At 39.5% G+C, this 26,979-nt stretch overlaps 1 protein-coding gene across 4 annotated transcripts in view; it reads right to left on the minus strand.

Moving 5' to 3' along the window:
* Atp13a3 (ATPase 13A3) overlaps positions 1-26,979 on the minus strand; it is a 97,801-nt gene that overhangs the window by 57,997 nt on the left and 12,825 nt on the right. For 3 of the 4 annotated variants that reach the window (XM_070029866.1, XM_070029863.1, XM_070029864.1), the window contains 6 exons: positions 15,619-15,676; positions 7,734-7,831; positions 5,035-5,208; positions 3,401-3,583; positions 3,116-3,186; positions 706-786 (listed from right to left, as the gene is read on the minus strand). In XM_070029866.1, coding sequence (XP_069885967.1) covers positions 706-786; positions 3,116-3,186; positions 3,401-3,583; positions 5,035-5,208; positions 7,734-7,784 — 560 coding nt within the window. In that variant the 5' untranslated portion in view covers positions 7,785-7,831; positions 15,619-15,676. The remainder of the gene's footprint in view (positions 1-705; positions 787-3,115; positions 3,187-3,400; positions 3,584-5,034; positions 5,209-7,733; positions 7,832-15,618; positions 15,677-26,979) is intronic. The other variant, XM_070029865.1, reaches the window with a different exon arrangement.

Raw genomic sequence — 26,979 nt, forward strand, 5'->3', positions numbered from 1 at the left:
CTGAGACACACTGGAATACTTTTATGCTTTAACGAAGAATAACAAAATGAAAAAAAGTATGGCTCCCAACTTGTGGTAAGTCTGAGCTCATGCTTACAATTCCCAGTATCTCAGAAAAATCTAAGATGCTACCAACTTACAAAACATTCCACTATTTTATATATGATCAACATAAAACTTCTGTTGAGCAAAGAATGGTACCTACCAACTATATGACACACCTCAATTTCAGAGAGCAAAATGCAGGAAGTTTTGCACCTTAGAGTTGATGAAATATGGTATAACTTCAAGAATATCACCTTCAACAAAGCTTTAACTTTCTGTAACTTTTTTCCTTTTTTCTGCCAGTCGTGGGCCTGAACTCTGGGCCAGGGCGTTGTCCCTCAGCTCTTCAGCTCAAGGCTAGCACCCTACCACTTGAGCCACAGCACCACTTCCAGCTTTTTCTGCTTATGTGGTGCTGAGGAATAGAACTCAGGGCCTCATGCATGCAAGGCAAGCACTCTACCACTGAGCCACCTTCTCAGCCCAACTTTCTATAACTCTTAAACTGAGTTTTACTCAAGATAGCAGTCGGTTCTCAACTACTAGTCAATAATCTTTAAATACCTGCTAATATATAGTATAAAATAATGGATTGGCTATATATACTCCTAAATAAAGGAATTTTGAGAAGAGGTCTAACTTTAGTTGGATAAAAATTACCTGTAGGCATGCATCCCCTTTGTCAGTCCTGCACTATGCTTTTCATAAATTGACGTACAAGAAACACCTTCATCCAGTCCCCTAAATAAATCCAAAGTTTTTACTTTAAACAAAGTTTCAAATATCCAAATTTCTTAATGCCTCATTTTTCTACATGCCTGATTTTACAACCTCCTTCCAAACTTCTTAAAAATCCTTAACAAAAATGTAGAAATAACAGACGAGAATCTTTAAAGTCTCAAATTCTTAAGATAAACAATAATGGTCTAAATCTCAAACACAACAACCAAGTTATCAACTGCATTTATCAAATGAAAAGATGACAACTCAACTTTAATGTAGTAACATATTCCTTTAACATGGTGCCAAAACTGAGATAATAATTAAATTAATAAAATTTATGGTTAAAAAATGTAAGTAATTTGAGAATTCTAAACTACAGATTAAAAAGGTTTTATCAACATAGGTTTTCCTTTACAATATTAAGCCTAAAAGAAATCCTATTCATCATCTTCCATCTCCACAAAAGCAACAAAATAAATCTTTTCCTTAGCTAGTTGCATACCTAGGTTAAAAGGACAGAATTTTAAGTCAGAGTCAATGTCTAAGGCTTATCATAATTCTAACTAGCATCCAACTAACTCATCTATTTTCCCAAAATATCTTAAATATACTTAAATTTTTAATGGAGATACCAGCCAAACAACTCCAAAGCAAAGAGAATAGTAGACGGACTTAATTCTAATCCTTTTCCAAATAGGAAAGCTAATTCCCATAATATATTGATTTCACTGAGGTAAGCTGAAACTTTTTAAGTATTCTATAACTGACAGAAATTACATAGAAAATATATTTAAAAAATTTTCCCCACTGAAAATGATAACCTCTCCAGAAGGCACCGCGAACCAGCATGCTCCAATATTAATGTTTTAGGAAAGTGGCAGCTTATTTACAATTTCATTTAAAGCAATGATTCTAAATCAAGATTTTTAGAATTCAGTATGTGAAAATGCTTCAGCTCATGTGTCTGATGAAAAATCTAGGAATTTATGTAAATATTCATGATTCTTGATTCTTCTGTTAAGATTTAAGATATGTGAATATTTATAATAATCCTTTGAACAAGAACAAAAAAACACTAAATCCTCAGCAAGATAACAGTGGAGGACTGCCTAAGCCCAGTAATGTGGGGACAGTATAAATCCCATATTTTAAAGAAAAACATACAAATTCAGAATTATATAATGAACTCATCACACAAAAGATAAATTTTAAGAGATTAATCCTGTTTGTCCTACCCAAAGATGACCTGTTTGCCTATGCCCTATACTCTAGCTAAACAGTTTAAAAGTAAGTTTCTAACTCTCTATGACTTGACTTCTCAAAACTGAATGGGACTGCTAACAAATCAGGAAGTCATGATTCAGATACTCGAAAACATAGGGGCTGTAAGTGTGGCTCAGTGGTACAGTCCCTATTTATTAGTATGCTTGAGTCCATACCTAAGTTTGATCTCCAACACAAGCACCATAAAAAATATCTAAGTGTTGCCAGGCGCCGGTGGCTCATGCCTGTAATCCTAGCTACTCAGGAGGCTGAGATCTGAGGATCATGGTTCAAAGCCAGCTCAGACAGGAATGTACATGAGACTCTTATCTCCAATTAACCACCAGAAAACCAGAAGTGGCACTGTGGCTAAAGTGGAAGAATGTTCTTGCCTTAAGCTGAAGAGCTCAGGGACAGTACCCAGGCCCAGAGTTCAAGCCCTACAACTGACAAAAACAAAACAAAACAAAACATCAAATCTAAGTCAGCTGACTGCTGGTGGCTCTGTCTTTAATTCTTGCTACTCAGGAGGATGAGAGCTGAGGGTGAAGCCAGTGCAGGCAGGAAAGTCCAAGTAAGATGGCTCAAAGTTGTAAAGCACTAGCCTTGAGCAGAAAAGCTAAGGGACAACACACAGACCCTGAGTTTAAGATCCACAACACACACAAACACACACACACACAAATATGTATGTCAAAAACTTAAGGTACAGATATACTCAAATTCTCTTTGAAGTAAAAATGAAAAAGCAATTAGTCTTGGAGGATTTTGTTATCACAGTGCTGCTAAAGGCTTTCACCATGTATCCCTCCCAGTGTGGCTTCAAACTTGAGATCCCATGCCTCAGCCTCCCAGGTACTGGGATTACAAGTACAACACATCTGGATTATTTCTAAATTTTATGTAAAATTTAGGTACAATTTCCTTTAAAAAAAAAAAAAAAAGCCAGTAACTCTTCAAATAACACTGGTGAGTTAACAGGGAATACAGTTACACAAAAACTTCCTTAATTTTATATAACACTAGAATAAATTTTTTTTAGTGTACATTTATAATATGGTACAAGCAAAAGAAAGGTACTTACTTTAAGAAATCAAAATTGTGAATGGTATCATTCCAGAAATATTTTACACTATGGTGGGTGAAATAACGAATCTGTAGAATATACACAAATGTTACAAAGAACTTATCATTGCTTATTATAATATGTAATGTTTCTTCTATTAATACCTAAACTATTATACTTAGTGATATTTTATATGCATATAAAAATGTTATCTTAGGCAGTAACTACAAACAAAATTATAAGCTATATGACAGTACAAAGTGTTAACTGGTTTTAAAGAAAATTTGACACTGATCACAATACCTGTTGTGACTGAGTCTGTGAATATTTATTCATTTCATGGCTAGTATCTTCAGCAGGATTCTCAGTTAAATGGACTGCATGGCCATTTGAAATCTTATTAGCTATAGATTTTGGATTAACAAATGGGTGACTTTCCAGAGAAAGAAAGCGAATTTTTGCACAAAACCACATTTTGAATTCATCCTTAGGAGAACGAGAAAAAGGTCAAGAATCAGTTATATATATACATACACACATACACACACATTACAAAACTGCCTATATTTTCATTTAATTCCCATTCTTTACATATTTAATCATCTCTTATTGAAAAAACATCATTTGGAGTCTTTAACTCCCATTACCTACAGTGAGGAACAGGAAATGTTTCTTTTATTTTTTCTATTTTTTTCCCTACTTTATCCTGTTGTACTAAAATAAATCCTTAATAGATTTTTTAAAAAATCCTCATTTCCTACTCACTAAACTTCAAAAGATGAATCAATTCAAACATACTTTCATTGCTCACCAATTTAATACTTCACCAGTTTAATAAATACTAGTCTATTCCATTAAATATTACAATTCCTTAATTGACCCACCTACATATGAACACTAGATATTAAAACCTCTCATAAAATGCTAATTCAACTAATTTTTTTTTTAAAAAACCTCCTGAGATATAGGAGCATCATACATTAGATAGGCAGCTAGTCTATCTGAGGCATAGTCCAATCAATGGAGATCTGGGCTATAATCCTAAAGTGTCAGTATCTTAAAAGGTTAAGTCTTAACTCTCAGGTCAGTATTCAAGGGTTAGAGAGTTCCCACCAAGCATGTACAGGGTCCAGGTTTCAATTTTCACAAGGGGAAAAGAGAGAGGAAAAGAAAGAGAGTGAGAGAGAGGAACTCAGAACAACCTCTAATGGTTATCAAGAGCTATAAAAGGAAGTGAGTAACCTGATCATCTTTAAGATTTCCTTAAATTCTAGTCATTATAAAAATTTTCACCTCAAGCCGGGCGCTGGTGGCTCACGCCTGTAATCCTAGCTACTCAGGAGGCTGAGATCTGAGGATCACAGTTCAAAGCCAGCCCGGGCAGGAAAGACTGTGAGACTCCTATCTCCAATAACCACCAGAAAACCGGAAGTGGCACTGTAGCTCAAGTGGTAGAGCGCTCGCCTTGAGCTGAAGAGCTGAGGGACAGCGCCCAGGCCCAGAGTTCAAGCCCCACGACCAACAACAAACAAACAAACAAAAAAAAAAAAATTTCACCTCAGTTAGGCACTGGAAACTCATGACTGTAATCCCAGCTACTCAGGAGGCTTAGATCTGAAGATCACAGTTCAAAGCCAGCCTAGGCAGGAAAATCCATGAGACTTTTTACCTCCAATTAATCACCAGAAAAGTGGCGCCATGGCTGAAAGTGGGAGGCACTAGCCTTGAGCAAAAAAAAGCCCAGGCCATGAGTTGAAGCCCATCACCAACCAAAAGAAAAAAATAATTAACTTCAAATAGCTATTTTATAAATATTAACTAGACAAAGATTCTTCATTATCTCCTAGCAATTGTGTTCCACTAAATATTACTTTGAACAAAGCACATGCAAAATCATTATTTTACTTCTGGAATATTCAATAAATGCGTGGACTTACAGTAGTCCTCAGCAGCACCACTTCACAGTCTTTAATTGCAGCTCTGATACAGGTCGCTTTCACCCGCCACTCTGGCATCCAGTAGAGGAGCAGGAGGAGAAACCCACCAGTGCAAATCACTCCTAAAGAAACTATGGCAAGCTTCCAGCGACTCAAATTATAACCATAAATCTCCTGCATGAACACAGTAATCACATAATAATTATCAAATAATACAGCAAATGAATTCACACTTTCCTTGTTTCCAAAACTGTCTTAAATAAAGTATCACAAACTAAATATTTAGTCATAAACTAAGTATTTTTAATCTATAATTCACCTTTAAACTTTGTTTCTAATAACTTCCAGTCTAAATTACACTTTTAATAGTAAAATTTGTTAGTATTTACACTTTATGGTTTTATTACTGATCTGCTTTATAAGTTCTTTCCCATTAACAGCATATTCTTTAGTATGTTCTTACTTTTTATGTTTTAGTAATTCTTCCAGAATATACATTGCTACGAACTAAATTTCTAAACTTCATTTTGGAATAATTTCACATCTGCAGAGAAGTTACAAAAATATTAGTTTTTGTTGTTCTTGATGTTTTGCTAGTGGTGGGACCTAGTATTTACTCAGCTGGATCTCTACCACTTCAGCCATACTTTTGGTTCTTCTGTTTGCTGGTTATTTTTAGAGGGGGAGACTTTCCTGCCTGGATGGCCTCGAACCACCACCCTCCAGATCTCAGCCTTCTGATTGGCTAGGATTATAGGCATGAGCCTTTAGTACTCAAATTATTATAGAGCTCTTAAAGATCTTTAGACCTCGGGCTGGGAAGGTGGCTCAGTGGTAGAGTGCTTGCCTTGCATGCATGAAGCCCTGGGTTCGATTCCTCAGCACCACATAAACAAAAAGAAAAAAGCCGGAAGTGGCGCTGTGGCTCAAGTGATAGAGCACTAGCCTTGAGCTGAAGAGCTGAGGGACAGTGCCCAGGCCCAGAGTTCAGGCCCCACGACCAGACCCAAAAAAAAAAAAAAAGATCTTTAGACCTCTTGTCCAGTTTCCCCTAATGTTAGGATCTTGGTACTCTTGGCTAGGCAGGAACTCTACTACTACTTGAGCCACAACTTAGCCCCTCCCCTTTTATGTTTGTTTCTCTGTGTGTGTGTATATGTGTTGCAGGGGTGACCTGGGGCTTCAACTCAGGGTTTAACACTGTTGTCCCTGAGCTTTTATTCCTTAAGACTAGGTGCTCTCTACTTGAGTCCCAGCTCTATCTACTTTCAGCTTTTTAGTGGTTAATTTGGGATAAGAGTTTCATGAACTTTCTTGCCTTTGCTGGCTTTGAACTGGAATCCTCAGATCTTGGCCTCCTGAGTAACTAGGATTGCAGTAGTGAGCTACTGATGTCCAGTCTTTATTTTTCAGATAGTATCTCATCATTTTGCCTGGGTCTGGCTTCAGATTCTGATCCACTTACCTGTTCATTCACAACCTACTTACTTGGTAAAATAAGGGTCATGCTAACTTTTTGCTAGGGCTGGCTTCAAACTGATCCTCTCAATCTCCACCTTTAAGTGAGTATCTGGGATTACAGGCATGAGCCACTGCACCCAGGCATAGAAATGGTCTCATTACAACTACCACAAGGATTTCCAGATGTAACAAATCAAAATGCAGAGGTCTTAAATTTCAAATAAGAAATAAATTTTTTGTCTGTCTCATAAAACATTTGAAACATATGCCAAAAATTTATTCCTTGGTATTTGAAATTCACATTTAAAACATCTTTTATTTTACCTGACATAGCCCCACTCTAGCTCCATAACTAAAACAAGGTTTTTTTGTTAGTGTTTTTCCAATTAAGTTGGTTTTTCAACTATACTAAAATTGAAAATCTTTTTAAAGTATTTCAAAATATTTATTAAAGAAAGCAAAAGATTAAAAAAAATCTTTATCGATTTTTACAAAATACATTGCAAACGGCAAAATGGTGAGACAAAGCCAATGCAGCAGCAATACTCACAAGACAACATGTTGGCAATGAACTTTACAACTTCAGAGGGTGCATTGTGGGAGGGGGAAAGTGGGAGAAAAATGAGGGAGGGGGTAACAGTGCTTGACAAGAAATGTACTGACTACCTTATGTAACTGTAACCACTCTGTACATCACCTTGACAATAAAATTAAATTTTAAAAAATTTTAAAAAGAAAAAAATACATTGCAAACATGTTTCATCAGACACTGTAAACTGAAAATTTTTATTAGGGATTTTATTTTATTATTAGCTAGTGTAATATCTTCAATTACCAAATGCCAAAGCATACTTCTCCAAGTTTTAGCCATAAGAAATGAATTACATTTAAGCCAACAAATACAGATACTACATAATCTCAATTTCAAAGACACAGGATAAGAGGGGGGGGGGGGGGGGGAAACTCACTGACTTTTCTTTTCCAGTCATGGGGCTTAAACTCTCTGAGCTTCTTTTGCTCAAGGCTAGCGCTTTACCACTTGAACCACAGCGCCACTTCCAGCTTTTTCTGTTTATGAGGTACTGAGGAATCAAACCCAGGGCCTCATGCATACAAGACAAACACTCTACCACTGAGCCACCTTCCCAGCCCCTCTAACTGAGATTGTAAACTGTACTTTTCTACTTTCTATGAAAACATATCACATACTTCACAAGTAAAGCATGAAAGCTGATTACCATTTCATCTTCTTGACCCTGGTTGATAGTCTTCCTTTCTTCTCTGTCCATATCTACAGTGATTTGAAAAGTTTGTGCTTCACAACACTTGAAGATAACTGAGGGAATAAACAAATGTTGGTGAATTTTTTTTTAATCTCAATAGACTGTTTAACTTCATTCTACAATTGCCTGAAAGTATTCTGACTTTTTAAAATCCCAATAACTAACTTCATTCTACAATTGTCTTTGAAAATATTTTAAATAGTAATTCTTCCAAGACAATGTTGAATACTTCCTAATTTTCTTTTATAGCTTTTTTTTTTTTTTTTCCCAGAGCTGAGGACCGAACTCAGGGCCTTGCGCTCGCCAGGCGGGTGCTCTTCCAGTGAGCTAAACCCCCAACCCCTTCCTAATTTTCTTATAATACAAGTCCATTTGATATAATTAAGTTGGTTCTCTTGGCAATTCAACAGTACGTTAACTAAAACTAAGAACATTGCATTGATACACCTATACTTGCTATAGACTTGATTCAGAACAATTTAAATTCTAAGAAAACCTATTATAAAATCGTCCTTTCTCATTCCCCAGATTCAAGAAGTAGTCTTAAATTTAACCCCTTGATTTAAAATGCTTTATAGAATTCAATTTATACTTTGAACTAGAGTAAAGAAGTAACAACACATCAACAGGGAAAACAACTCCAAAACCTCTCAAGATTATTCATCACCCAACCGATGCTTGCTTAGCAGTGATACCATGCCAATTCCAGGTCAAGAGTCCATTATTACTATGGCAAGAACACTCTTACTGAGAACACCAAACTGACCACCTGTCCCAATTCCAAGTTCACTAAGAAAACTTCCAATGGTCTTAAACTACCCATGGAGTTTGGCTAGGGAGAAAACTCACAAGCCTCACAAACATATTTTTCCATATTTTTCTGCAATTCAATTACATCTTCAACAACCTTTTCAAGATTTGCAAAGTACAAAACAATGCCATTTTGTTTCCAATTGTTTTTGCTTCTTAGAAAACATGCATCTCATCCCTTATTTGCAATAACTAATATATGTCTAGAACAAGCAGAAAAGGTTAAAAGCTATGTACATATGCTCATAGAAGGATGATATGAAGCGAAATGAACCCCAAGATAAGGACAAAAGTGGTTTTTTCTTTCTTGCTATTGTTTTTAATTTATTTATAATGTACTATTGGATTTTTTTTTGTTGTTTCTTAAGTATGTTCTTCCCCCACGGTATAATCCCTGTTTTCACTGTATTTGATTCTGGTGCCCTGAATCTTGTATATATATTTTTCTAATTTGGGGAGAGGAAGGGAAATAACAAAATGCTGAAATAAGGATATAAGTTGATCCCTGTAACAATGAGAGGTACAAGACGTATGTTGAAAATGAACTTTACGGGCTGGGAAGGTAGCTCAGCAGTAGAGTGCTTGCCTTGCATGCATGAGGCCCTGGGTTCGATTCCTCAGCACCACATAAACAGAAAAAGCCGGAAGTAGTGCTGTGGCTCCAGTGGTAGAGCGCTAGCCTTGAGCTGAAGAGCTGAGGGACAGCGCCCAGACCCAGAGTTCAAGCCCCACGACCGGCAAAAAAAAAAAAAAAAAAAGAAAATGAACTTTACAACTCTGGGGGAGGGAGGGTAGGGCGGAGTTGGAGAGGAAAGGGATGGTAGGGGAAAAACAGAGGATTTAACAATGTTCGATAGGAAATGTACTCATTACCTTACTCTTGTAACTGTAACCCTGCTGTACAGTATTTTTACAATAAAAAACATTTTTTAAAAAGACAAAGAAAATACGCATTTCAAGAAAATCTTACCTAACATGTAAGCTTATCTATTTAAATAGATACATCCTTATCTATATATTTTCCCTTCGAGGAAGGGCTCGACTAACAAGGAGAATGAAAGAATATGAAATACATAATTTGAAGCCATGAAAACAAAACAATGAAACCTGTTAAAAATTGTTTTGGAAAGGGGGAAGTGACCTAAAAAAAAAAAAAAGCAAGCTAATTTAAAAAAAAGAAAAAAAGAAACAAACCAAACACCAGTGGCTCACGCCTGTAATCCTAGCTACTCAGGAGGCTGAGATCTAAGGATCTCAGTTCAAAGGTAGCCAGGCAGGAAAAGTCCATGACACTATTCTCTCCAATTAACTACCAGAAATCCAGAAGTACTGTTGTTGATCAAATGGAAGAATGCTAGCCTTGAGCAAAAAATGCTCAGGGATAGTGCCCAGGCCGAGTTCCAGCACCCAAAAAACAAAAAAACAAAAACAAAACCACATACATTCATGAAGGTAATCCTTCTTTTGCCTTCATAGGAAAGAACTGCCTGGAGATGCTCAAAACTTGTCACTGTAACTTTACTCTCACATGTAGATAACACTGACTTCATTAGAAGTGGGGGAATCTAGTAAGAAGGCTCCCTGTAGAGTATGAAAAATTCCCAGGGATCACTTTTCTCTAGTCTAAACAAATTGTTAGAGGCAAATGAACTAAATTTCTCCACAATTTCTTCGCAGTACAAAGAAACTTCAGCATTTCCATTTAACATGTCAGAAACCATCTACCCAACTTTGCACAAAATATTATTGTTGTAATCAGGATGGGTAATTTTAGCAATGATTTGTTAAGTCGTGCTAATTACAGCCAGTGATTTGTGCATCCCAAGGTTCCACCAACCAAGATCAGAAATATTTGAGGGCAGAAAACTCTGAATTTGTACTAAACATATATAGATCTTTATCTTGCCATTATTCCTTAAGAACTATTCATAAAGCACTTTCATTTAATGAGGGATAAGTACTTGACAGATGTATTAAGACACAAAGGGGGGGCTGGGAAGGTGGCTCAGTGGTAGAGCGCTTGCCTTGCATGCCTGAGGCCCTGGGTTCAATTCCTCAGCACCACATAAGCAAAAAAGAAAAAAGCCGGAAGTTGCACTGTGGCTCAAGTGGTAGAGCGCTAGCCTTGAGCTGAAGAGCTAAGGGACAGCGCCCAGGCCCAGAGTTCAAGCCCCACGACTGCACTCAAAAAAAAAAAAAAAAAAAAAAAAAAAAAGACACAAAGGTAGGGCATGCAAGGGGAAAATAAAAATACTACACCACGGGAAAATAAAAATACTACACCATGTTATATATGGGACTTGAGCAGCCTCAGAATTTGGTATCCGAATAGAATCCTCAAATCAATACCCACAGATACCAACACACAACTTTATTTAAAATATCAGGATTTTGTTTGTTTTCTGTTTGTTTTGGTTTTGAGACAAGATCCCACTAAGTAGCTTAGAATGGCCTGAAACTCACTTTGTCTTTGAGGCTGGCCTTGAACTAGAAATCCTCTGGCCTCAGCTTCCCTTATTGTTGGATCACAGGCATGTAGCACCAAGCCTGGCAAACTTACCAGTTTTAATCTGTAATTCAATTATAAATAGAAATAACCCAGATAAACAAAATCTCTTGTACCATCTACAATCATTTGTATAAAAGAGTCAGTCTGAATCCAAAAAAGTTTGAGTTGCTATTACCTCCCTATTTCAGATGCTATAATTCCATTCATCTATCCATTTATGGCCAGTTTGGCACATGGCAAGTAGCCGGAAACACTTGCTTCAATAAATGACCTGATAAGTATAAAGAGCCAAGTAAAAGTCAGATGAAAATTTTTAATCTTATATATTATCTCTCCGCATTTATCATCAACCAAATAATCAATGAAAAATACTGGGCTCAGTGTCTTTGTGGAAATGGGAAAGTCTTAAAGATATATGATCCAGCTCCTCTAAAAAAATTGTTAGGTTTTTATTTCTTTTTTTTTTGGGGGGGGTCCGGTACTGGGGCCTGAACTCTGGGCCTGGGCACTGTCCCTCAGCTCTTCAGCTCAAGGCTAGCCTCTACCACTTGAGCCACAGCGCCACTTCCGGCTTTTTTCTTTTTGCTTAGGTGGTGCAGAGGAATCGAACCCAGGGCCTCGTGCATGCAAGGCAAACGCTCTACCACTGAGCCACCTTCCCAGCCCCAATTGTTAGGTTTTTAAAAAGAGGTAGCCGAGTAAGAACAACACCACACACGTGGTATTCAGGTAAGGGATAGGTTTATTTAGTAGACCTGCTGGAACCAGGCAAGGTTGGCACTCCACGAGGCTGGCAAAAGAGAGCATCTGGCCCTGGGTTAGGCCTTATATGGGGGGAGGGGGGTCCAGGAAAAGGGAAGTGGGACCAGGTAAGAGGTGGGACCAGGTGGGAGAAAGGTGTGGCCACATCAGATTCAGATGTGACCTCAGCGGATGCAGATGTGACCTCTTCCAGGTATCCCAGTTGCCTAGGTAACGCAGGTACTGGGTGGGGTCTGCTCGCCATCCAGGAATGGACCTTACACAAATCACATTGCCATTCAAAAACCTTTGGGTAGCCCAGTGCTGGTGGCTCAACTCCTGTAATCCTAGCTATTCAGGAGGATGAGATCTGAGGATCACAGTTAGAAGCCAGCCAGGGCTTATCTCCAATAAACTACTCAAAAATGGGAAGTAGTGCTGTGACTCAAGTGGTAGAAAGTGAGCCTTGAGCACAAAGAGCCTCAGGAACAGCACCCAGGCCCAGAGTTCAAGCCCCACAGTGACCAAAAATAAACAAACAAATAAACAAAACCTTTGAGTAATTTAAGAACAACTTCAAAGGTTGGGAATGTAGCTTAGTGGTAGAGTGCTGTCTAGCATGCATGAAGCCCTTGGGTTCCATTCCTCAGTACCACATAAACAGAAAAGCCAGAAGTGGTACTGTGGCTCTAGTAGTAGAATGCTAGCCTTGAGCTAAAGAAGCTCTGGGACAGCACCCAGGCCCTGAGTTCAAGCTCCAGGACTAGCAGCAGCAGCAACAACAAAAAAAAGAACCACCTTCTCAGTTTTGGGCAGTGCTTGTGCTCTGAAGCATACTATTATTCCAATGTGGTAATAATGATCCACTAAATCAATTTGACTTGAGGCAGAAAAATTCTCAAAGGCTACCTATTTTGGATTTTTAAAAAATAAAGCAAGTCCAAACTCTTTTTCTATGAAAAAGATCAGCAATCATTGTCTCAAAGGCTACCTACTTTGGATTTTTAAAAAATAAAGCAAGTCCAAACTCTTTCTCTATGAAAAAGATCAGCAGTCATTGTTTGCATGTATCATAGTGGAAGCCACCTAAAAAGAATGGTGATTTAAAAAAAAAATCAAGAACTAAAAAACCTACAGCCTAGGGCTGGGAAGGTGGCTCAGTGGTAGAGCGCTTGCCTTGCATGCATGAGGCCCTGGATTCGATTCCTCAGCACCACATAAGCAAAAAGAAAAAAGTCGGAAGTGGCACTGTGGCTCAGGTGGTAGAGTGCTAGCCTTGAGCTGAAGAGCTGAGGGACAGCGCCCAAGCCCAGAGTTCAGGCCCCAGGACCAGACCCAAAAAAAAACAAAAAACAGAAAACCTACAGCCACAGTAAGCTGTGGAACCTGAACCTAAAGCATCCTAGTATTCATGGTAAGATGTAAGAGGGACCCCCCCCACACAAAAAAAAGTGCAATAAAATGACAAATTCTTTCCACAGTAGTTGAAAATTATAAACAGAGTCAAGCAACTAATACTAGGAAAAAAAAAAAAAAACCTAAGCAAACTGCTTCCCAAAAAAGTGCAAGAAAAAAAAAAAACAAAAAACTAAAAGCAACTAGAAAGAAAAAAAAAAGCATTTAGATAAGAATGATATTATGGGAGCTGGAAAGATGGCTCAGTGGTAGAGTGCTTGCCTTGCATGCATGAGGCCCTGGGTTCGATTCCTCAGCAACACAAGCAGAAAAAAAAAGCCGGAAGTGGTGCTGTAGCTCAAGTGGTAGAGTGCTAGCCTGGAGGTGAAGAGCTGAGGGACAGCGCCCAGGCCGAGAGTTCAGGCCCACGACTGGACCCCCAAAAAATAAAAGAATGACATTATGCTCTTGTATACTGCTGAGAGCTGTGAGACTATATTCTGTAGTCTGCATCCTTGCAAACTGATTCCAGAGTGGCAGAAGGGCCCAATCCCTGAGAGACTCTGGAACTAAAAATAGTAGGTGGATAGCAGGTAGGGTACTGACAGGCAGGTGCAAGCTGTTGACTGGGTAGTTTAGAGGCAACTCCATGGATTCTATCATGGGGAAAGCAAAGGGGCAACTTGAGCTGGGTTTCAAGATTGCTTTGCCAATTGGTGCTGCCAGAAACCAATGTGTGCTCCAAGTGTAAGTTGTTTCCAGTCAGGTACCAGCTAACTCCTGTAATCCTAGCTACTCAGGAGACTGAGATCTGAGGATCCCAGTTTGAAGCCAGCCTGGGCCCATTAAAGTCAATGAGACTCTTCTCTCCAATTAACCACCAATTTTTTTTTTTTAATGGAAGAACTCTGAATCAAGTGGTAGAGTGCTAGCCTTGAGCAATGAGTTCAAGCCCCAGGAAAACACACACACACACACCAGCTCAGGCCCTGAGTTCAAGCCCCAGGAAAACACACACACACACACACACAACACACATAACACACACACACACACACACACACACACACACACACACACACCAGCTCAGGCCCTGAGTTCAAGCCCCAGGAAAACACACACACACACAACACACATAACACACACACACACACACACACACACACACACACACACACACACACACACACACACACACACACACACACACACACACACACACACACACACACACACACACACACACACACACACACACACACACACACACCAAAAGTTGATTCCAGAAGCTCTAAAAGTAGACTTGAGGATTCTACTACTACAAGAACTAGGAGATAAGCATTCTGTTTGACATTGTTTGCCCATTTATAAGAAGATGAGCATACTAGCAATTCCAGTGAAATGACACAAATTCCCAAAGATATTGGGAAGTGTATGCCAAGAGAATCCTATTATGTGGCATAAAAGGCTCAAGTCCACTGCTCAAGCTACTATATAGCAGTACATTGGGTAAACTCTTTAATTCATGTAACTTTTGTTGTTGGTTTTCGAATCTTACTCTTCTACATCCTTATCTTTTAGCCTTGCTTACAAATAATGTCTCACTTTTATAAATCCTATTTTTCCCGTGTAAGAAATTTTATCAGATCATCTATTTTATCAGAACATCTATTAAAACTTAATGTTTTCATTAAGGCCACATACTTACAACTACTTAAAAACTTTTCTAATATATCTTGACTAAGTTCATCTTAGTCTATCCTAGCAATATTCTGACCTCCCACAATTAAAGAACATAGCAAAAACTATTTTGATTATTTATAAATCAACTTTAACAACCTATTTTCATACTTTTCTAAATTATTAACCATGCCATTACTTTCTCTAGAATTGAATTGCTTTTTAAGTAAAATCCTTTTCCTATTCATTTTGCCATAGTTAGTAAATTGTGAAAAATAATTTAAATGTAAAACTGCTCTTTAAGTCAACTATTACTCACTTTAAGCATATTTTATACATCATAGGAAATAAACAAGAATTCACTCTTCACCTAAAGTTTTAAAGAACTCCAAAATAACAATTTTCCAACATACTTAAATTTAAAACATATACATATCATAAATGTTTACTTAAAATTTGAAAACATGTACATAAATAGAAAACCTCTAACATTTCAGTGACACCATAACTATATTAAAAACATGAGATACACTGCTTATCAAAATGTGTATTATCAAAATGCATACTATTCTCACATAATCAGATATTTAAATCATTAATAGCAAAACTTAAAATAATATTTAAAGTGTAGTTTTAGTGATTTGCTAGAGCATATGTGTTAAAGTCAATCTCACAATCACAAAAAATAAAAGAAATTTTTCTTACCAATAGCACTATACCATCATTCCTCAAATGCTGACACAGGGGCTTTCAGAAGCTGGCTCTTTAAAATAAAAACAAAACTAAGCATAAAAATCCATTCAAGTTTGAGAACTGTATGTCAAATACTTCTTTTTAAACTGCTTTAAAAATGATTAAGGCATTTGAATTTAGAATTTAAAAAAAAAATTTATACAGGCTTTTAAGAGATATATTCTTCTGCTGACACTGGCAGAGCTATTATCTGAATAAACCCTATCTTGCTAACTCACTGAAGTTCCAATTCCACAGCACTGGTCTGAGTCTTGATGTTATCTAAATAGCAAAGAGCTTATAGGCTATTGTGCTTAACCAAACCCTTCCTTGAGTTTACAATGAATTTGATTTGCTGTTTAAAAGAAGAAAAAAAAAGCAGTACTGGACAAAGTGACGCTATCAGGAATACATATCACTAATAAATCTCACTTGTTTTCCTTTAAGTTTACTTCCCCCACCCCATATTATGTAATCACTAATAAGGACTTCGGGTAAGCTTTAGCCTAGGCTAAAAGTTAATCAAATCTCACTTCCTAAAACAAGATTAGCTGATTTCCTCAGGTTATCTTTATTTCAAACCTGAACTTTTCATGAGCTACAACATAAACACTGAGATGTAGCTAGGGTTCAGTGGAAAGCCACTTGCCTAACAGTAATACTGTAGTAATTAACTGTATAGAGTTTTGAGTTCTTAAAACTCTTAAAACTGTATAGAGTTTTGAGTTCTGCATAGTTCCCTAGAATTCCAAGTAGATATCCACAAAGTAACACTGAGGGGCAGGGGAGGTGGCTCAGTGGTAGAGCGCTTGCCTTACATGCATGAGGCCCTGGGTGCAATTCCTCAGCACCACATAAGCAAAAAGAAAAAAGCCGGAAGTGGCGCTGTGGCTCAAGTGGTAGAGCGCTAGCCTTGAGCTGAAGAGCTGAGGGACAGCACCCAGGCCCAGAGTTCAGGCCCCATGAACCAAAAAAAAAAAAAAAAAAAAGACACAAAGTAACACTGAGTAACGCATTTTTTAATTCTTTACTTCAACTTGCCATTTTCAGAACTATAAAAAAATAAATGTATTATTCATAACTATGGGATTTTTAGAGAAATGAGGGAAGAGAAAGAGAAAAAAATATAGGGTGACTAATTTTTTTTTTTTGGGTCCGATCGTGGGGCCTGAACTCTGGGCCTGGGCGCTGTCCCTCAGCTCTTCAGCTCAAGGCTAGCACTCTACCACTTGAGCCACAGCACCATTTCTGGCTTTTTTCTTTTTGCTTATGTAGTGCAGAGAAATCGAACCCAGGGCCTCAGGCATGCAAGGCAAGCGCTCTACCACTGAGCCACCTTCCCAGCCCCAGGGTGACTAATTTCAAAATACACTGCAACTATGTATGAAAAAGTAAATTATTCAAAACAAAAATTAAGGAAGCATTGAAGAAATGTAAGAAACTGAATTTTCTAATGGTATTTTAAGTTTGTAACTTGCATTTTTGTAGTCTTAAAACTATGTTACACCTTAGGACACCTTGTATTGTTAAAAATCCTGCCACTTCATTTTGTAGTTCTGGCTTTTAGTTAAAACTAAGAACATTTGCCAAAACTAAATATTTTTAAAACCAAGGAAGGTGGGGGAAGAAAGCTGTCAGTGGGGCCGGGCTCTGGTGGCTCACACTTATAATCCTAGCTACTCAGGAGCCTGAGATCTGAGAATCACAGTTCAAAACCAGCCTGGACAGGAAAAGGCAGGAAAGTCCGTGAGACTCTTATCTCCAATAAACCACTAGAAAACCAGAAGTGGTGCTGTGGCTCAAGTGGTAGCATGCTTGCCTTGAGCTGAAGAGCACAGGGAAAGTGCCCAGGCTCAGAGTTCAAGCCCCACGACCAACCAAAAAAAAAGAAGAAAGAAAAATGTCAGTGGGTGGGTACTAGCAGAAGGGGGGCTGGGCTGATAGGAAGGGTGGGAGTTGAATAATGAAGAAATAAATTGCAACTATGAAAAAGGAACAATGAAACTTTTGGGAGCCTTTTTTGAATGGAGAGAAAAGGAGAGTAATAGGAGAAGTCAGCTTGTAATGCAGTGTAAACATGGATACAGATGTAATAACAAAATCCCCCCTCTGTATACAAGCCAAGAATCTTTATTTTTTAAGTTTTAAAAACCCATCTTTAAGGACCACACAAGCAAAAGGTGTTTCACCACTGCTAGCTAACATTCTGATTATTTTCAGATGTATAGCTTCTACACCAACAAGATAACCTATAATACAGTTCTCTCCTTCACAACAAAAAAATTATTCCCAAATGCATATAAAAATCTTAACACGGGGGGCTGGGAAGGTGGCTCAGTGGTAGAGCACTTGCCTTGCATGCTCGAGGCCCTGGGTTCAATTCCTCAGCACCACAAAAGAAAAAAGCCGGAAGTGGCACTGTGGCTCAAGTGGTAGAGCGCTAGCCTTGAGCTGAAGAGCTGAGGGACAGCGCCCAGGCCCAGAGTTCAGGCCCCACGACCGGACCCAAAAAAAAAAAAAAAATCTTAACACGGGCTGGGAAGGTGGCTCACTGGTAGAATGCTTGCCTTTCATGCATGAGGTCCTGGGTTCGATTCTTCAGCACCACATAAGTAGAAAAAGCCATAAGTGGCGCTATGGCTCAAGCGGTAGAGGGCTAACCTTGAGCTAAAGAGCTGAGGGACAGTGCCCAGGACGAGAGTTCAGGCCCACAACCGACACAAAAAAAAAAAAAAAATTGTAACACTACTAACAATCTCAACTTTAATATCTATACAATACTTATATGAAATGAAGTAAATCTGACTCTTCCAACTACAGTGATCAAATTGTCACAACTCTTTATGAGAGCAAAACTCAAAACTTCAGCTCCTAATAATAAAAATGACATAATATAACTTAATGAATACATGGAAATTTTACAAGGATACCCGCTAAATTTTAACAAAGCTCTACTCAATGCCCATTTTATCACTTCCCATCTTGGACTTTCTCTTATAATACAAGCTTTTGTTTCTGTGTTTAGGCTCAAGGAAGACCATTGTATCCAATATACACCAAACCAAGACTGTATTTACATTTGTAAAGTGAAGTCTTTGTATAATTATACTTTTTTGTATGTAACAAAACAATGTGTTAGAGCTATAACAAAATAAACTATAATTAGGAAAAATATTATAATTACATGTACTGAGATCAATATGAAGAACAAGTTAGGACTGCATTATATTATCCTTATATAAATATATATATATATATATTTCTTTTATTACATATACTTTAGGGGAAAAAAATCAGTCCTTTCATTCAGAGGCACTCCATGTGATAGACTGTCGTCAAGAGACAAAATAGTGGCTTTGTATAACTGTACAGTACTTAGTAAAGATAGGAAACTTGGGGCTGGGAAGGTGGCTCAGTGATAGAGTACTTGCCTTGCATGCATGAGGCCCTAGGTTCGATTCCTCAGTACCACATAAGCAAAAAAGCCAGAAGTGGCGCTGTGGCTCAAGTGGTAGAGCACTAGCCTTGAACTGAAGAGCTGAGGGACAGCGCCCAGGCAAAGAGTTCAGGCCCCATGACCAAACCCAAAAAAAAGATAGGAAACTTATCTTTGGACTAAGAAATTATTTCTACATTTTATTTTCCTTTTCATAAAAAGGAGCAGTTTGCATTTTTAAAGTATCTACACTGTGTTCAAAGGCTGTTTCAGTTACTCAAACTACTTAAGTCCCAATTTTTCCCTAAATATTTTTCATGTATGTGGCTTTTTTCAAAACTCCAAACAAAAATGAAAAGAGCACAGAAAGTAGAGTTGGAAATGTGGCTTAGTGGTAGAGTGCATGAAGCTCTGGGTTTGATTCCTCAGTACCACATAAACAGAAAAAGCTGCAAGTGGAGCTGTGGCTCAAGTAGTAGAGTACTAGCCTTGAGCAAAAAGTAGCTCAGGGATGTGGCTCAAATGGTAGAGCGCTAGCCTTGAGCTGAAGAGCTAAAAGACAGCGCCCAGGCCCAGAGTTCAGGCCCCATGACCGGACTGAAAAAAAAAAAAGTAGCTCAGGGACAGTGCCCAATCCCTGAGTTCAAGCCCCGAGGCAAGGAGAGTGGGGTGGGGGAAAGAGCACAGAAAGTCAAACTTAACTTGTCCATATAGCTACTAATACAACATGAAGTATTATGCAAGTTCCTTCACCTGCCTTAGCCTCAACTTCTCTGAGGCAGGTAAAGATTCCAACTAAGAAAAAGTTTTGCCCTATACTGTCGTTGTACACTCTTTCACCCCTAGATGGCAACCCAACACTGGTAAGGAAAAGTGTTGTTTTAGCAAGCATTAGTAGAAGAACATCTACAATTATGTAAAGAAATTGAGAGTGATTAAGATAAGAAATTAGGGGCTGGGAAGGTGGCTCAGTAGTAGAGCACTTGCCTTGCATGCATGAGGCCCAGCACCACATAAGCAAAAAGAAAAAAAGCCAGAAGTGGTACTGTGGCTCAAGTGGTAGAGAGCGCTAGCCTTGAGCTGAAGAGCTGAGGGACAGCGCTCAGGCCCAGAGTTCAGGCCCCACGACCGACCAAAAAAAAAAAAAAAAGATAAGAAATTATATGTAAGATATCTTAGTACCACTGGAGATCCTGATGTGAAAAAGGAGTTTCTTTTTTAAAGAGCCATTGAATTCATATCCCTCAACAGAAAACTATGTGAAGCAGTAAACATAAAACAGTAAGAAGAAAGGCAGGTATATTATTATTCCCTTTATACAAAAGCCTACTGCCAGGCATGGGGATCCTTCCTTGTAGTTCCACTTGGAAGGCTGAGGTGGGACGACCATTTGTGGCCAGGGCTCAGGACCAGCCTCAACAATATATAACAAGACATTGTCTCAAAAAAAAAAGAAATCTAGATTACTTCCAAGTATCTGAAGCTACAATTCAAGTATGTTAACAATACTGCAGAGCAAAGAAGGGGATAACAGTAAAACTCAAAGAAAACATATATCTATTAGAGGGTTATTAAGTGGATTCATGTATAAAATTATTGTAAAACAACATCTGTCCATTAAAAAACAAAAAGGAAAGGAGCGAGGGAAACAAAGGCCTCTTAACACATTAAGTAAGTCTTAGCTGGACACTGGTGTCTCATGCTTGTTATCCTAGCTAGTCAGAAGACTTGAGATTTGAAGATCATGGTTCAAAGATAGCCAGAGCAAGCAATTTCATGAATTTTTTTTTTTTTTTGGTCGGCCGTGGGGCTTGAACTCTGGGCCTGGGCGCTGTACCTCAGCTCTTCAGCTCAAGGCCAGCGCTCTACCACTTGAGCCACAGCGCCACTTCCGGTTTTCTGGTGGTTTATTGGAGATAGGAGTCTCAAGGTCTCTCCTGCCCAGGCTGGCTTTGAACCGTGATCCTCAGATCTCAGCCTCCTGAGTAGCTAGGATTACAGGCGTGAGCCACCAGCACCCAGCTTCATGAAATTCTTATCTCAAATAAATCAAAAGGCTAGAAGTGGAGCTGTGGCTCAAGCAGTAGAGTGCTGGCCTTAAGCCCAAAAGCTCAGGGACAGCACCCAGGCCCAGAGAGGCTTGAAGCCTCAGGACCTGCTCACATGCATACACACACGTGAGCACACATGTACGAACATATGTGTGCACTCATGCACATACACACAAAGTCTTAAGCCAAGTGCTAGTGACTCATGCTTGTAATTCTAGCTACTCTGAAGGCTGAGATCAGAGGATCACAGTTTGAATCCAGTCTAGGAAGCAAACAAAGTCTGAAAGACTCTTCTTCAATTAACCAACAAAAGTAGTAGAGCTCCAGCCTAAAACAAAAAAGTCAAATGAGAGACAATGAGTTCAAGCCCCATTACTGGCACCAAAAGAAAAAAAAAAGTAGTTCAGTATATTTATGAGAATAATATTTGAACGTTTCCTTTGGGAAGAATGCTTTCTTAAAAACTATCCAGTGGGAAGGTGGCTCAGTGGTAGAGTGCTTGCCTTGCATGTATGAGGACCTGGGTTTGATTCCTCAGGGCCACATAAGCAGAAAAAGCGGGAAATGGCGTTATGGCTCAAGTGGTAGAGTGCTAGCTTTGAGCTGAAGAGCTGAAGGACTGTGCCCAGACCCAGAGTTCAGGCCCCACGACAGACCAAAAAACAAAAGCAAAAACAAATCTATTAAAAGTGATTTGATATTTCTCTTAAAAAGTACTTTTTTTGGGGGGGGGTCTGGTCGTGGGGCCTGAACTCTGGGCCTGGGCGCTGTCCCTCAGCTCTTCAGCTCAAGGCTAGTGCTCTACCACTTGAGCCACAGCGCCACTTCTGGCTTTTTTCTTTTTGCTTATGTGGTGCTGAGGAATCGAATCCAGGGCCTCATGCATGCAAGGCAAGCGCTCTACCACTGAGCCACCTTCCCAGCCCCTTAAAAAGTACTTTTTAAAAATGAATTTAAGTCAACTACTCCATATACAGCTAAAATGTGTTTTTTTTTCCTAAGGGAAACACTGACTAGATGTTAAAGACGGCCCACAATTTCCTTTTTACTTTCCACAATTCTGCAAACTGAAGTTAACATGACACTTAGCCTAGGTTGTGGGCAAGTAGCCAAGACTTCCTCTGATCACTACATACTGTTCCTGTGCGTGCCCATGCATTTGCACACCAACCCTGGGGCTTGAACTCAAGGCCTGGGCACTGCCTCTGAGATTTTTTGCTCAAGGCTAGCATTCTACCACTTGAGCCATAGCTCCACTTCTGGCTTTTGGGGGATAGTTTATTGGGTACTCTCCCGTTTTCCTGCGCAGGCTGACTTCAAACTGGAATCCTCAGATCTCAGCCTCCTGGATAATTAGGATTACAGGCATAAGCCACCAACACTCAGATCAGATCATAATTAGTAATAGTCTTACCAGGGCTGGGAAGGTGGCTCAGTGCAGAGCGCTTGCCTTGCATGCATGAGGCCCTGGGTTCGATTCCTTAGCACCACATAAGCAAAAAGAAAAAAGCCGGAAGTGGTGCTGTGGCTCAAGTGGTAGAGCGCTAGCCTTGAGCTAAAGAGCTGAGGGACAGCGCCCAGGCCCAGAGTTCAGGCCCCACGACCGGACCCAAAAAAAAAAAAAAAGAAAGAAAAAGAAAATAGTCTTACCATCCTCCAGGGTTTTTTCTTTGTAACAATCCCACCATGGGCAATTGGTAGTACAACTGGATCACTATTTTAGGCACTCATCTTTCATGGGCTCTAGATCACAGATTCAACTATCAACTATACTTGTTTACATAAACCTAAAATTTTATCTTTCTTCTAAAACACCTATCCAAGGGCTAGGAATGTGGCTTAGTGGTAGAGTGCTTGCCTGGCACGCATGAAGCCCTGGGTTCAATTCCTCAGTACCACATAAACAGAAAAAGAAGTGGCGCTGTGGCTCAAGTGGTAGAGTACTATCCTTGAGCAAAAGCAGCTCAGGGACAGTACTCAGGCCCTGAATTCAAGCCCCAGGAGTGGGGGGGGGGAAAATATCCAAATGGGCACTAATGTATTGTTTCTATTCTTCTTAAATCTACTTCTTCATGTTCTACATTCACTGGAACTGCCTCAATTTAGGTCCTTTTCCCTAGTCTTTAGAGCCTACACAGGAATCACATATAGCCAATTCTTTGTCTATTTCATTTAAGGCTATACAGGAATCAGACTAACTTTATTTATTTGTTTTTATGCCAGTTCTGGGAGTTTGAACTCAGCCCAGGTGTTGTCCCTGAGCTTTTTCACTCAAGACTAGTGCTCTACCATTTGAACCACAGCTCAATTTCCAGCTTTTTGTTACAGTCTCCTGTACTTTCTTCTGCCCGGGCTGGCTTCAAACTGTTATCCTCAGATCTCAGTTTCCTGAGTTGCTAGGATTACAGGCGTGAGCCACCAGTTCCTGGCTAGGAATCAGTTTCTCCACGCTTAAAATTTCCCATTGCTACAGCATTTCCAAAACTATAAGACTACCTCCAAAATGTTTCAAAAGACATTATCTGCTAACATACATTAAATACATGCTGTTTTATTTTTTTTTTGGGGGGGGGGGGGGATGGTTCGGTCGTGGGGCCTGAACTCTGGGCCTGGGCACTGTCCCTCAGCTCTTCAGCTCAAGGCCAGTGCTCTATCACTTGAGCCACAGCGCCACTTCCAGCTTTTTTTTTCTCCTTATGTTGTGCTGAGGAATCGAACCCAGGGCCTCATCGCTCTACCACTGAGCCACCTTCCCAGCCCTACATGCTGTTTTAAACCTAAGGCATTCCTCTCTAGCAAATCTTTTAAGTTTCACAATGCACATACCATGTACTTCTCTACCATTATGCTAGAAGAGAGGCCCAACTGGGCCCCAGAGAAAAAGTCAAAACTAATTGCAAGACATTTAAGATCCTGCACAATCTGCCCTGCCAATTTATCAATATTACCTGACATTTATCAATGGTTCTCATGCACACCTTACAAACCTTACATCTCTTGGGGTTATAGGTATGGCAAGTAGTAGAGTGACAGCCATGAGTGAAATCAGCAGATACCAACTTCAAGTCCCAGTCTCTCAGATGAAAAATAAGAACAAACTTTACATCTCAACCACATAGAACACAATTGTAGATCCTCAGGCAGCCCTACAAATTCCTGACTCCACTATTTATAGTATTTTTCTGTCAAGAATGTCCTTCCCTAAGAGTTGAAGAAGTCCCACTATCTTTCCAGAGCCTGCTCAAGGTACTAAGCTTGTTTGCTTCTGTCTGGCAGAATACTCATCTTACCCTGCCCCACTTTTACATGCATCAGAACCCTGTCCAAAAACACTAAAACCTTAAGGATGGGAACCATTCTTAAGCACTTAACAGTGTAGCTAAATGATAAGACCTAGGTAAGGAAGGTGGATCCTTTCTCTTCTTCTAGGCAAAATTAAGTTTTGTTTTGGCATGCTCTCACATCTTGTCCCTCTGTCTTTTTCCCCACCTCTCCTATGAGATTCCTTAGTGACCTCATGAAACCCTATATAAACCCTACCACAACACTGTTTTTTTGTTTTTAATTAACTACCTCCTTTTCCTCTTATTTTCTCTTAGAAGTCACTTAGTTGATTTGAAACTATAGGACAGTTTGGAGAGACAGAGGAACAGGAAATGGAAAGAATGGTAGAAGGTGAGTAATGTCAGCATTGCCTGTGTTTATGTATGAAGGGCATAAGAAATCTCACTTTATGCCGTTAAATAATGTGGCAAAGAGTGTGTTTGGTAGGGGGAAAGGGAGAGATAGAGTAATAGAGGATTAGGATTCTTTTTTTTTTGGTGGGGGGGGTCCGGTTGTGGGGCCTGAACTCTGGGCCTGGCCGCTGTCCCTCAGCTCTTCAGCTCAAGGCTAGCGCTCTACCACTTGAGCCACAGCGCCACTTCCGGCTTTTTTCTTTTTGCTTATGTGGTGCTGAGGAATCGAACCCAGTGCCTCAGGCATGCAAGCCAAGCACTCTACCACTGAGCCACCTTCCCAGCCCAGGATTAGGATTATTCTGATTAAAAGATAAACAAGGCACCAATGGCTTCTCACTTAAGATGTGGAGATCTGAGGTTCAAAATCAAATCCTGCCTAAGCAGGAAAGTCCCTGAGACTCTTATCTCCAATTAACTACCAAAAATCCAGAAGTAGAGCTCAAATGTGGCTCAAGTGCAGAGCAAAAAAGCTAAGGGACATCACCTAAGCCCTGAGTTTAAGCCCCAGTGATGGCACAAAAAATAAAAATAAAAAAATTGAATAATGAAGCCAGATGGAATTAAGAAAGGGGAGAGAGAAAGGAGCATGAAGGATGGGATGAGATTGATTAGGTCACGTAGGCATATATGGAAATGTCACAATAAAAGCTCCCTTCTACAACAATGTATGCCAATAAAAAAATCTTTTAAGGCCAGGCGCTGGTGGCTCATGCCTATAATCCTAGCTACTCAGGAGGCTGAGATATGAGGATTGCGGTTCAAAGCCAGCCTGAGCAGGAAAGTCGGTGAGACTCTAATCTCCAATTAACCACCAGAAAACTGGAAGTGGCACTGTGGCTCAAGTGGTAGAGTGCAGACCTTGAGCTGAAGAACACACGGACAGCACACAGGCCCAGAGTTCAAGCCCCAGGACTGACAAAAAAAAAATCTTTTAACAGTCATTTTGTTCCAAAATTAATAGACAAATGACTGACAGCTTCTCAAAACTGACAGACTTGAAATAAGTGTAGAAGGATGCCACAGATGATAGTGCATGCCTATAATCCTAACACTTGAGAGGCTCAGGGTAAGAAGATTCTAAGGTTAGGGCTAGGCTATGCTACACAGCAAGACACTGATTCAAAAATAAAATATATGGCTGGGCGCCGGTGGCTCACACCTGTAATCCTAGCTACTCAGGAGGCTGAGATCTGAGAATCATAGTTCAAAGCCAGCCCCAGCAGGGAAGTTCATGAGACTCTTATTTCCAATAAACCACCAGAAAACTGGAAGTGGCGCTGTGGCTCAAGTGGCAGAGTGCTAGCCTTGAGCTGAAGAGCTCAGAGACAGGGCTCAGGCCCAGAGTTCAAGCCCCGAGACTGACCAAAAAAATAATAATAATATATATATATATATATATATATACATATATATATGTATATGAAGAGAATATGAGTAAGCATTCCAGTTCTACTACTCAGAAAGGCTGGTCCTATAAAGGAATCATGAGACTCTTCTGACTACTTCCTAGAAGTGCTCCTCTTCATCCACTCCTGCACAGTAACTTCAGTGGGCACTAGTGACATTGGGACATCAGAAGCTGGTGATAAAGCAATACACATAGCCCATTCTTAAGTAGTTGTTTAAATAAGAAAATAGTCAACTTTTCATTATTACAAAGCCTCATCAAATGTTCATGAAAACTATTCCCTTATTCTAGCCAAGTATTCCCTTGAAATCAAACCCTAAACTGTTCTATGATTAGATAAAGGCAATTGAGAAACCAAGATGTTGTCAAATGCTATAATACTTCAAAATGATTTCGTAAAAAAGTTATATTAGAATGTTTTGCTGTCACAGAGATTTAAGGGTAAAATTCATTCAAATATATTCTCAAGTATTAGAAAAATCTCATGCCAGTGGCTCACACCTACAATCCTAGCTATTCAGGAGGCTAAGATATGAGGATCAGGATCTGGGTTCAAAGCCAGGCTGGGTAGGAAAGGCTTATCTCCAATTAACTACCAAAAAACCAGAAGTGGTACTGTGGCTCATCTTGACTGAAGAGCTCAGAGACAGCGCCCAGGCTGGCGGAGGGGCATGGGGGGGAGAGGGGGGAGGTGTGGAG

The sequence above is a fragment of the Dipodomys merriami genome, unplaced genomic scaffold (genome assembly GCF_024711535.1).
Source record: "Dipodomys merriami isolate MVZ:Mamm:240054 unplaced genomic scaffold, mDipMer1.0.p SCAF_2, whole genome shotgun sequence".
Lineage (NCBI taxonomy): Eukaryota > Metazoa > Chordata > Mammalia > Rodentia > Heteromyidae > Dipodomys > Dipodomys merriami.